The sequence below is a fragment of the Osmerus mordax genome, chromosome 17, assembly GCF_038355195.1.
Source record: "Osmerus mordax isolate fOsmMor3 chromosome 17, fOsmMor3.pri, whole genome shotgun sequence".
NCBI classification, from domain to species: Eukaryota; Metazoa; Chordata; class Actinopteri; order Osmeriformes; family Osmeridae; genus Osmerus; species Osmerus mordax.
In genome coordinates, this window is record NC_090066.1 from 3,332,971 (window position 1) to 3,345,580 (window position 12,610).

A 12,610-nucleotide genomic window follows, 5' to 3' on the forward strand; every position below is an offset into this window, starting at 1 on the left:
AATGTAAACCATTCTTTGGGGCTTGTCAGATCGTCATTATTTGCGGGCTGGCGATTATGGTTTTATTAGGAACGAGGTAGGACGAAAGATTATAGTTTCAATCAGTCTCAAACGCTTGCGGCTTTGCTTGGCTAGCATATCATCCTCCATACCAGTCTACCTCTTCGGCCAATAGCGACCGTGCATGCGATGCGTGCGCTCCCTGCCACTCACTGTCTCTAACCAATAGAAAAGTTAAGAGGCACGCACGGGACGCTCCACGGGCTCGGCTGTGGGTCTGTGCGGTTCGGATCCAGGTGTTCTATGCGGAGAATGATCTGAAAATACCAAACAGTCCGTTTACAGGTAAGGTCGTTTTAGCATGGATATATACACAGACAGTAGCATCTGAAGAACAGTCTACAGTCTACAGTCGCATTTAGGGCATCTAAAGCCTATGGGGAAGCGGGTGGGGAAGCAACGTTTTGGAGTACCGCATTGCAGGGCAGTGAACTATCGGTGCCGATGGTACCGCTGTTTTAGTAATCTCGGCAGAAGTGCGCAACAACTTTGACAAACAGTAAACGCCATTTTCAGAATCAGAATACAAATCAGAATCAGAATGAGTTTTTATTCGCCATGAAAGTTTGCACAGACAAGGAATTTACTTTGGCCGAAAGATACCGACCGAGGATGGTTTGAGGATGGTTTGGACTTTCACGGGTATCGTTATTAAACTGCCAAAGTAATGTCAGATCTACATCTCAAGGTGATTGTGAAATGATTAGAAATCGAGCCTCATAAAGCGACCATTCTGCCTGACAGCTGGGTATAGACGCAAGGTGAACCCAGAGAATGCGTCAAGGGCGCAGTGTGGCTGTGCTGTCAGTAATTCTCCTAACATTATATCACAGGTCCACCTCTCCCACGTTTCTAAGTGAGGTGAGGTCGGGTGAATTTACGAGCTTTGGGGATTCACTCGTCACTGTTTGAAATTAATCTTATTTCGTTGTCCATTAACAGATGGCAGATATCATACACATAAGTATACAAATCATAATATTCACTGATAATTCTGACAATACTTTCTGATAGTAGAGTGCTACAGTAGATCAAAGCAAATTTAGCCAAAGAGTCTTAAAAAGTCAAACAGAACCAGAGTCAAAAGAATGCATTGAATGTACACTCCATGTGACAATAGTTATCATGGCCTATTATCAGTATCAACTGGCTGTCTTTGACATGTTTTGACCAAAAAACACAATCTGTCAGCCAGTGGGCTTACAGTAATACAGCTGATGACCTAGATATTGCTGGCCTGGTCAGGCAGGGGGCTGCTACTGAGCTCAGGGGAGATTACAGCCTGCTGGAGAACAGCAGCTCTGGGGAGATGAGCAGGGATCTGTCACACGGAGCTTGACGACATCCGTCTCAACACTCAGGTTTCCACTCTCAGAATGTTCCCAATGTAGAAAGATACGGGTGAATTGTTTGCCTTTTGTCAGATCTTTCCTTCGCAGTAGCATATACGCACCAGAGAAGGGTGACAGCAGTCTTGAAGCTGTAGGTGTGTCTGTTCTGGAGTTGTTCCTGGAGATCCTGCTAGCCCTGCCATTTTATTAGCATACTGCTGCTGCTGCTGCTGGGTGGGATTTCTGTTGAGTCAGCCTGCCTGAGGAGCATGTGAGGCCTGCAGCAAACACAGCCTACTGGCAAGGAGACTCGCTCCATCCTACTGGAGAAGAGGTGTGGGGGGAGGGGCAGGTGGAGGAGGGGGAAGAGGACCAGAAAGGGGTGGAGCAGGGCGAGGACAGGACAGGGGAGCTAGAGGAGAGAGGTGGTGCCTGGTTTATTCAGTATTCTTTACGTCTTTAACTCTCCCATCTCACTGTCTATCCTCCTCTCGTTCGCGCCTTCTCAGGTCACAGTTCTGACAGGCTTTCTGTCTGTCTAGAGGCTGGAGAGACAGGGAACAAGGCTGGGGCTGAGGCTGGGGCTGAGGCTGGGGCTGAGGCTGGGGCTGAGTGAAGGACGGAGCACGTCTGGAGCAGACAGGGGATTCTGTCTCTTTCTCTTCCCCTCTCTTTCTCGCTCTCTATTGCTCTCTCTGCCTCTCCCTCTCTCTACCTCTCTATTCCTCTCCATCTCTCTCTTTCTGTCTCTATCTCTCTCCCTCCCCCTCTCTAGTGTCCGACTGCAGTGGTACGAGCGTGCTCGTACTGTATCATGCAGGACCGATGTCTAAGCATGTGTCGCATCACAGCTAGGACTACCGTGTCTCAGCACTGCAGTGTTTCTTGTGTGTGTGTGTGCCTGTGAGTGTGTGGGTCCCCTGCGTGACTATATTCGATGCCTTCTGCTGAGTCATGTTGTTATAAATAATGTATCCATCCTGCACAGAGCCTTTCAGTCCCACCCAGCCTTCCCCTGGTAGGGGGGCAGGTCCTGCACGCACATGCCCGTTCACCTGAATGTGTGTCCTGCCTCTGCAGCCCTTAATGATGATGTGCTGAGCTCTTTATCTTCCAGAGTAGCTGGAAGATAAAGAGCGATACACAGATGTAGAGTGATACACAGACATCCTACAGTACCACCGGTCATCTGCTTCCTGTCTCCTCTCTAGCAGAGAATCCCAGTCCTGTAGCCCGGCTGGCTGTCCACCCGTCTGTGTGTCTGTAAACCGGTCTGCGCGGGGTGTTGGGTTCCTGAGGCGTGTGACTAGGTGTCATGGCGTCTAAAGGACTTGTTCTCCTGATTCTCTCCTCCTCGTTCTCCCTCTCAGGTGAGTGACATGGCACCTCTACCGTCACTGCACCTTGTCTCTTTAGCATGGGAACGTTGACTAAGGATTAGCAATTTTAACCCACCCTATTGCCATGTCGCCTATTATTTTCTCCTCGCATTTTGGTATTTGTTTGTTTTTAATGTTGGTAGATGAATGAGAGAACACTTTTTTTCGAAAAGAGAACCATGTCTAAAAATAAAGTTCAGATGAAAAGCACAACTGAATCCTCCCTCGCTGCTTTCTCTGTCCTGCAGAAGCGTTTCTGTTCGGTGACCCTAGAATCTACGGAGGTGCGTTGCCTGCAGATTTAATCTACACACACACTCACACACAGTTTTCTCTCTCTAATGCATCTCTAATGTAGTTTAGACCCTAGACAGTTTTCAGATGATCGAGTTTACCTCACGCATGCTCCCTGCAGTGTGATGATGATGGTGTTGCTTCTCTCTCGTCAGACGATGCCACTGGCTATGGACCTGTGTTTGAGGAGGAGCCTCTGGACATTGTGTACACAGAGGACTCCCCTGATGGAAGGATCTCCATGAACTGTAGAGCAAGGGCCAACCCTCCGGCTACATACAGGTGACACACACACGCACACACGCACCCACACACACACACGCATGCACGCACACACACACACGTACGCACACACACATACACACGCACCCACACACAAAGACGCACACACACACACATATGTACGCACACACATACACACACACGCACCCACACACAAAGACGCATACACACACACACACGTGGAATATTGGATGGAATATTGCATCTATATTTCTACTTTGTCCTCACCCTCTCTCCATCTCTTCCTCTCTTTCTTCTTTCCTCTTCCGTTCCTCCCTACCTGCAGGTGGCGCCGTGATAAGTGGGAGATCAAGCTGATGGAGCAGCCTGACGAGCACTACAGTCTGGTGGGGGGAAACCTGGTCATCACCAACCCCAAGCAGAAGAAGCACGCAGGAACGTACGTGTGCGTGGCCAAGAACATCTACGGAACCGTCATCAGCAAAGAGGCCACGATCAAGTTCGGATGTGAGTGGAACCTTGGAGGCTGTGGCTTTTAGCTAAGAGGCACTTTAGTTCGTTTGAGTGTCTTTGGATTTACTGTAGTTCTCTTTAAAGTGTTTCCTGGAACTACGACCATTAGCATTGCCTTCTACCACAGCTATATGAGTGCTAATTTAGAGTCCCTATGTAGCAATGCTTCACCATCAACCTCCTTCCTCTGCCCCCCCCCCTCCCAAACACACACACACACACACCCTGAGCAGATATGGATGCATTCCCCGAGGAGGAGAGGGACCCTGTGTTGGTCAAGGAGGGCCAAGGAGCCGTGCTGCTTTGTGCCCCTCCTAAACGCTGGCCATGTAAGTACCCCCACGTTAAGGACAACTTCCTTATTTAATAAGATCATGTTTTTGGGCGGGTATCTGCCACAATCAGATATCTTAACTACACAACTAGAAACAATATTGCCTTATTTGTGAAAGAAAGGAATCTAAAGCCACTAACCTCCTCCTCTTCTCTTCTTCTTCATCCTCCTATCCCCTCCCTCTCTCCCAGACGAGGTGACGTTCCGGTGGATCTACAACGAGTTCCCGGTGTTCCTGCAGCCGGACCGCCGGCGCTTCGTGTCCCAGAGCACGGGGAACCTCTACATCTCCAAGGTGGAGGCCCAGGACGCAGGGAACTACTCCTGCTTCGTCTCCAGCCCCATCATCGGCAAGAGTGTCTTCTCCAAGTTCATCCCCCTCATCCCCTCCGCTGACGAATGTGAGTACATCCGTAGCCGTACCGAACCCCCTGTCCCACACTGACCCCCAGTCCCACACTGACCCCCTGTCCCACACTGACCCCCAGTCCCACACTGACCCCCTGTCCCATACTGACCCCCTGTCCCACACTGACCCCCAGTCCCACACTGAACCCCTGTCCCACACTGACCCCCAGTCCCACACTGACCCCCTGTCCCACACTGACCCCCAGTCCCACACTGACCCCCAGTCCCACACTGACCCCCTGTCCCACACTGACCCCCTGTCCCACACTGACCCCCTGTCCCACACTGACCCCCAGTCCCACACTGACCCCCTGTCCCACACTGACCCCCTGTCCCACACTGACCCCCTGTCCCACACTGACCCCCAGTCCCACACTGACCCCCTGTCCCACACTGACCCCCTGTCCCACACTGACCCCCAGTCCCACACTGACCCCCTGTCCCACAAACGACCCTTCTACGTTGTCAAGATGGGTAAATATAGAAAGGAAGGAAACTCTGTAGAGGATCTGCAGTGTTACGATCTTATAAAACATCAGACATCTTTACTGTAATGAATCACGACGACCTCTGTGGGTGTGCCGCGGCCTGCCCCTCCCCCTCCTCCAGATCCCACAGAGAGGAAGTTCCCAGCTGACCTCCGGGTGACCTTCCCTGACACCACAGCCATGCTGGCCTCCAACATCACGCTGGAGTGCTTCGCTCTTGGCAAGTAAGTCAACACACACTTAGGCACCACTCACCTGACCCTGTGTGGTTAGTTGCTGTCATCTTCCTAACCACATGTGGTTGTGTTATGGTCACTATTCCATCGAAACACATGCTCGGGCTGCTATCGTGTCCTTTGCTCTAGCGCTGTGCTCATGTTCCTGTGGTCCGCTGTTCTTACTATTTGCGGTTGTGTTGCGGTCAGCCCCATTCCTCACATCCTGTGGAGAAAGGTGGGCGCCACAGACCTGCCAGCAGGCCACGAGATCAGCATGTCCGGAGCGCTGCTGCATCTCTACAACGTCCAGTACGAAGACGCCGGCAAGTACGAGTGTGAGGCCATCAACTCCAAAGGAAAAGACTGGCACCACAACTGGCTCTACGTACAGTGTAAGCACCTGAGCACAACACTAGCCTGAACCTGAACACGCCAGTTTAGATACGAGGTAGACCCTCTGAGACTGTGTTGTGATTGAGAGCTCTGTGTTGTGATTGACAGATATGTGTTGTGATTGACAGCTCTGTGTTGTGATTGACAGCCGCTCCTGAGTGGGCCCAGACCATCAACAACACCCAAAAGGACATTGGGTCGGAGCACACCATGGGCTGTGTGGCCATGGGCAAGCCCTTCCCCTACATCCGCTGGCTCAAAGATGGATTCACGGTAGGAATGTTAGAAAAAAAATTTAAAAAAAAATTCTTAAAAAATATATATCAATAAAGAAGTTCCAAAATATTTATCAAAAAACGTTTTGGAAAATACATTGCCTATAAGGTCACGAATGCCTGGTCTAGAAAATTAAAGTAAAAGTTGTGATGGACCGCAACTAATACAATGGACCCACCTTTGTCATTGACATTGCCAGGCTTTGTCTCTGTGTCTCAGATTGGAAAAGGCGAGCTGAAGTTCTCCAGTCTGACCTTTGATGACTCAGGGATGTACCAGTGCATCGCCGAGAACTACTGGGGAACCATCTACGCCAACGCAGAGCTGCGTGTGATTGGTGGGTGCAGGCCAAAGGAGCTGTCCCATCGGTTCATCTATCTGAATGTGTGTTATAGAACTGGAAGGTTAAATCTATTTTGCTCCCTCTCCTCTCCCCAGCCTGCCCCCCCTCGTTCGAGTTCAACCCCGTTAGGAGGCAGCTCCTGGGAGCCAGAGATGGACGCGTGGTGATCGAGTGCAAACCCCGCGCCGCCCCCAGACCCCAGTTCAGCTGGAGAAAGGACAAGGAGCTGCTCTTCAATAACTCACGGTTAGCACTGCTACCACTGGAGGGTCCTCACGGTTAGCACTGCTACCACTGGAGGGTCCTCACGGTTAGCACTGCTACCACTGGAGGGTCCTCACGGTTAGCACTGCTACCACTGGAGGGTCCTCACGGTTAGCACTGCTACCACTGGAGGGTCCTCACGGTTAGCACTGCTACCACTGGAGGGTCCTCACGGTTAGCACTGCTACCACTGGAGGGTCCTCACGGTTAGCACTGCTACCACTGGAAGGTCCTCACGGTTAGCACTGCTACCACTGGAGGGTCCTCACGGTTAGCACTCCTCCCTCTGGCTTCTGCATACCGAACGTGTTTTTTCTGCCCACCTCAGGATCTCTATATTGTTCGACGGCAGTCTGGAGATCCTAAATGCCACGAGGAACGACGAGGGTGTGTACACGTGCTTCGCTGAGAACAACCGCGGCAAGGCCAACAGCACTGGCACCCTCACCATCACAGGTGTGTGGGATTATATCTCCTGTGTGGGTGTTTCTGGAGATATTGTGTATGAGGGGGATCATATCTTGGTGTGTGTGTATTTGTGTGTGTGTGTTTGTGGTAATTTCTTGGTGTGTGACTATCCTTCGGTGTGTTTCCAGAGGCGACCAGTATCACAGTAGCCCCAGAGGATGCCGTGGTGGAGGTTGGGGGGGAGGTGGTCCTGAGCTGCTCCGCCTCCTACGACCCCATGCTGGACGTGACGTTCATCTGGGCCATCGACTATCGCGTCATCGACTTCAACGCCGAGAGACGCGACTTTGAACGCATCATGGTACACACGCTATCAGGACACTAGCTGCTAAAACCTCATGGTCCACATTATACACAGGTACTGAGAAGGGGATATCTTTATTCTCTCCTACCCTCCCTCCCACAGGGTGCTGAGGACAGCGGGGATATGAAAATCATGAACATTCAGGTGAATCACGCGGGACGCTACATCTGCACAGCCCAGACTGTGGTGGACAATGCCACCGCCTATGCCGACGTCAAGGTCATAGGTCAGTTCCCAGCATGCTCAGTCTGGCTGGCACTCAGGTCTCAAGGGGACCTACACCCTACAAAATATCCAAATACCCTTTTATTTCTGCCTTGCTACTCTCTCCTGGATATTTCCTAGCATTTTGTCTCTGCTTCCCCCTTCCTTACCTGCGCTTCTCCCCGCGCCCCCCAGGGCGCCCAGGCCCCCCAGGTGTGGTGGTCGTGGAGGAGATCGGGGACAAGTCAGTAAAGCTGACGTGGAGTAAGGGAGCGGACCACCACAGCCCCATCCTGCACTACACCATCCAGACCAGGGACTTCTGGGCTCTGGACTTTGAGGACTGGAGGACAGCCAGCACCTGTAGGTCCACCTCTCTGCCACCAGAAGGAGCTCTCACACTGACTCTGACACAGTCAAGAGGAACTACTGTACACTTACTAACCTGTAAAACCGTGTCATTATATGTAATATAGTACTAAGCAATTCTTCAAAGTAAGCATGCACGGGTTTTACTCTCAACATCAAAAAGTAAAGGGAGGATTAATTGAATTGAACCCTTTTCCCCCCGAACCTTCTGCCTGTGTGAAGCCCCCACCATCCTGGGCGCGTCTGCCGAGAGCGCTGACGTGACGGACCTGTACCCCTGGATGGAATACGAGTTCAGGATCTACGCCACCAACGAGTACGGAGACGGAGAGGCCTCCGTCCCCTCCATCAAGATCAAGACCTGGGACGCAGGTAGGGGCTGTGTGTGTGTGTGAGGGGGGCTGTGTGTGTGTGTGAGGGGGGCTGTGTGTGTGTGAGGGGGGCTGTGTGTGTGTGAGGGGGGCTGTGTGTGTGTGAGGGGGGCTGTGTGTGTGTGAGGGGGGCTGTGTGTGTGTGTGTGTGAGGGGGGCTGTGTGTGTGTGAGGGGGGCTGTGTGTGTGTGTGAGGGGGGCTGTGTGTGTGTGTGAGGGGGGCTGTGTGTGTGTGAGGGGGGCTGTGTGTGTGTGTGAGGGGGGCTGTGTGTGTGTGTGAGGGGGGCTGTGTGTGTGTGAGGGGGGCTGTGTGTGTGTGAGGGGGGCTGTGTGTGTGTGTGTGTGTGTGTGAGGGGGGCTGTGTGTGTGTGTGAGGGGGGCTGTGTGTGTGTGTGTGAGGGGGGCTGTGTGTGTCTATGTGTGAAGGGGGCTGTGTGTGTGTGTGTGAGGGGGGCTGTGTGTGTGTGTGAGGGGGGCTGTGTGTGTGTGTGAGGGGGACTGTGTGTGTGTGTGAGGGGGGCTGTGTGTGTGTGTGAGGAACATCAGTGTGTATGTTTCTGGGTTGTGTGTGTGTTCTAACTCTCTCTCCTCCTCTGGTTCAGCTCCTGTGGTGGCTCCTGCAAACATCGGAGGCTTTGGAGGGAGAGACGGAGAACTGATCCTCACCTGGGAGGTAGGTGTCTGAGGCCTCCACCCTCACACTCAGGACACCCTCTGGGTTCAAGTCTTCATAATACATATGCTATATCATATATCCTAGCCTTAATAAGAAACTCATTTAATACTTGCCTATACTATTTAATAGTCTTTATACACTTTTACTATATACCGGCATACAGTATATTATGGGCTTTATAAGATGCTCATACTCTGTACTATCCAACATTATGGCCTTTCAAATACATATAGTACATATAGTATATATAATGACCTTTTCACTAACTCATCTCTGTATTGACTGATAACATCTGTACTCTACTGAGCCAAGCCCATACAGCCCTGGTACTTCTCGGGTAAGAAGTTTGGCTACGTGGTGGCTTTCAAACCTCACGACGCCTACGACTGGTGGTACGAGACCATCTCCGACCCCGAGACGCGGCGCTATGTCCACCGCGACCCCAGCTTCGAGGTTACCGAGGAAGACTTCCAGGTCAGGGAGTTCCAGGTCAAGATCAAGTCCTTCAACAGCAAAGGTGACGGGCCGTACAGCCTGACCACAGTCATCTACTACCCACGAGACGGTGAGATCCCCACTGACCTCCCACTGACTAACTGCTGAGTTTACAATCTGAACAAGCAAGAATTGTGTGATGAAGGGCACTACTGACACACTGACCTGACACACTGACCTGACACAGGATATACAAGGTCTTAGTCGCTCCCCTCTCTCTCTCACACTTTCTCTCCCTCGTTCCCTCCCTTCCTCCTTTCCTCCCTCTCTCCAGTTCCTACAGAGTCTCCTACAGATGTCTACTCCAGGCCAGTCTCGTGTACAGAAGCTCTGGTTTGGTGGCTGCCTGTCATGGATACGGGCACTGGCCTCACCCAGTACATAGACGGCTACCAGGTGTGCTTCTCCCACCACACCGTCCAGAACAACCTCTTCTTCATCAGCCAACCCTTGAGGCAGGCTCGCCTGCCACTAACATGTCTCTGAGGGAGGGGTAATATGTGGATGAGTTTAGTTCACATTGATTGACAGCTGTTCTGATCAACCCTGCCCCCCCTTCTTGTCGCCCAGGTGAAGTACTGGAGGAAGTATGATGACACAGAATCAGGAGCCAATCGGATCCTTGTTCCCGGGAATGCCAACAACACGCGTCTGGAGAACATGCGTCCAGATTCCCACTACCTCATCGAAGTGCGGGCCTACAATGGAGCTGGCTTTGGCCCCCCCAGCGAACACTGCGAGATGTTCACCAGGAGACCTCGTAAGACACACATGGCCCACACGCAATACATAAGGAACAGTATAAGGCAGGACGTAAATGTCCATCTACCCTTGTACGATACTTGATGTAAATATAATGGTTTGTGTGTGTGTTTGTGTGTGTGTGTGTGTGTAGCCCCCAGTGTGGCTCCCAGAGTGTGGCGCTACATCAGCTGGACAGGAAAGTGGCTGTATGTGTGGTGGGACCATATTGAGTACGACTGGTTTGGAAACATCTCCTTCCCTCTCTACTACAAAGTAGGTCCTGTTAAAGGCTCCCAAGGGTTTTCATTACCATGTTTATTTTTTACCAAAACAACTGATCATTTCTTCTTTGTGCTGTCCCTGCCTGGCTCAGGTGATGTTCAGGAAGACGGGCTACATCACCGGGCCTATCTACATCACAGGCTGGCACTTCATGGACTTCCCCATGCCCCAGGTGGGCGACTTTGAGCTGGAGGTCAGAGGTCGCTACGAGGGCGGAGATGGGCCCTCCAGGATGATCCGCATCAGGGGTGAGAGATTGGAGCATACTGTTATCTGAGTGTCTCTGATTGGGCCTGAATGAAGGCCTGTCCATTGGTGATTGGTCCAGACTGTAGCCTGGGTATTGAAAGATAACAAGGCTAACATGTTGACATCCTGTTTGTGTTGTTGATGGTGTTGTCGTTGTTTTCCCTCCCAGGTAAGGCGTCGGTGACCACGCCCTCACTCAGCCTGGCTTCCTTGCTGCTCCTGGCCCTGTGCATTGTGGGATTTTAGGTAGGGCAGGCCGTTGCCATGGATACGTGGCCAGAACAGGACTCCCCCAGACTGTCTTGTCTTCCCTCTGTAGAGTATGCATCTTGTCAACAATCAGTCTCCAATGGACTGCTAACGGGAACTTGGGGAACACATTAGAGCTTGGAGCCAAAACAGGCATAAGTGCGTCGTATCTAGATTTTACAGGAGAGCCGAGACCAATTTTGCTCAAGGCCCCATTTTTTACTGTTACGCCTTTCAGGTTTCTTTTAATTACAACCTATGGGTCATCATTTCAGTTTATTTTGGCACTGAAGAGATTCCACTGAGAGCTTTCATTTGATATATAATACTCATATTCGCCCTACATGGCACTTATACCTCTTTGGCTCCAAGTCCCTCAATATCTGATGTTTTCAGTATGCCTTACAGATGGTTCGTTGCATAATGTTCAATCCTCACATTTCACAGTTGCACAGTGAATTACTTTTGTAAATGTAAAAGAACAACTTTTAAGTTTACAGTTATTATACAGTAGGATCCCTGCTGTTGCCAAAGGCTGTGGTAAGGAAAACTGTGGTAAGGAAAACTGTGGTAAGGAAAACTGTGGTAAGGAAAAGCACTGATGTAGTAAACATTGAAGTCAAGGAATCAGAATGATTGTAGTAAGACTGGATGTAAAGAGTCTGCTAGTTAACACCATCACATCTCTCAAGACAGCAACTTCTCTTTGAGAAGAAAACCAGACAGTTTGTCTAAAACTGTCATATTGTACAGTTTTGTTCCAGTAAACCATGGTTTGAATTGTTCTGTCTAAAAAAAACACCCTGTTTTTCTGTTTTTGTCTCTTTCTCTGTTACTATATGATATGATCATAATTGTCACACTCCAAATTCACAAGGATGTCGCTGTAACTTACTCTAGAGGGATTGCTAATCCCTTGCTAATGTTTTCATGCTAACCACCAATGCTATGTCCCTCTTAGATGCTAAAGCTAAAGCCATATTGCTTTGACAATGTCTTAACGCTAGGCTTGTCATGTTTTTTGCACTGACTGATGGTCACAGAATGTCTAAGCTGAACGCAACAAGAGGTCAGGGTTGTACAGTACTGATACCATGGTATTTGTTTGGTTCCGGAAAATTCCTTTGTGTTAATATCAAGCTGCAAACTCATTAAATGCAATAAATAAGTACACTCAACTCCAGCTGTCTGTGCTTTTAGGACAGTGAGTAGGTGGTTAGTTAGACCAGCAGATGGCAGTATAGATTAATGTAGTCTAGCATGTGTTTTACTGTGTCTGTTTCTGCCTGTGTGTGTGTGTGCCTGTGTGTGGTTGGAAACTGTGGTAGCCTAGCATGAAAACAAAGAACATCAATTGTTCTATAATCAATGTCTCCATTCTGTGCAAACAATGGTGCTGATAGACAACAGTTGTCTTGCATGTAGCAGATGAAGCATGTTGAATGGTGAGCTGTCACGGAACACAAAACGTGTTCCTCACTAGATTCTTTTGTTTCCCTATTCTCTATGGTTTCTTCTCTATTCGTGTTACACCCCTATCTCCCTGCCCCTCATAAAACACCCTCTGTGATTTCCTACCTTTCCTAGTACATAGTAAACCCTGTTCCTCCCTCCCTGACATCATCCAATAACCCTGGATAATCCCATCCATATCC

At 50.3% G+C, this 12,610-nt stretch overlaps 1 protein-coding gene across 2 annotated transcripts; it reads left to right on the top strand.

Annotated features, from left to right (window-relative positions):
• Window positions 1-266: 266 nt before the first annotated feature.
• cntn1b (contactin 1b) lies at window positions 267-12,123 on the top strand. 2 transcript variants are annotated; one of them, XM_067254151.1, is made up of 24 exons: window positions 267-345; window positions 2,606-2,761; window positions 3,019-3,054; window positions 3,220-3,346; window positions 3,633-3,814; window positions 4,054-4,149; window positions 4,346-4,555; window positions 5,172-5,274; window positions 5,476-5,660; window positions 5,810-5,934; window positions 6,157-6,274; window positions 6,376-6,526; window positions 6,873-7,000; window positions 7,141-7,313; window positions 7,419-7,542; window positions 7,716-7,883; window positions 8,112-8,261; window positions 8,863-8,933; window positions 9,249-9,501; window positions 9,706-9,827; window positions 10,002-10,191; window positions 10,327-10,448; window positions 10,549-10,705; window positions 10,876-12,123. In XM_067254151.1, the coding sequence occupies exons 2-24, from the start codon at window positions 2,707-2,709 to the stop codon at window positions 10,950-10,952; spliced, it is 3,123 nt and encodes a 1,040-aa protein (XP_067110252.1). In that variant the 5' UTR covers window positions 267-345; window positions 2,606-2,706; the 3' UTR covers window positions 10,953-12,123. The 2 variants fall into 2 exon arrangements, with proteins under 2 accessions (XP_067110252.1, XP_067110251.1); XM_067254150.1 differs by having other exon boundaries at window positions 273-345; window positions 2,603-2,761.
• Window positions 12,124-12,610: the final 487 nt, after the last annotated feature.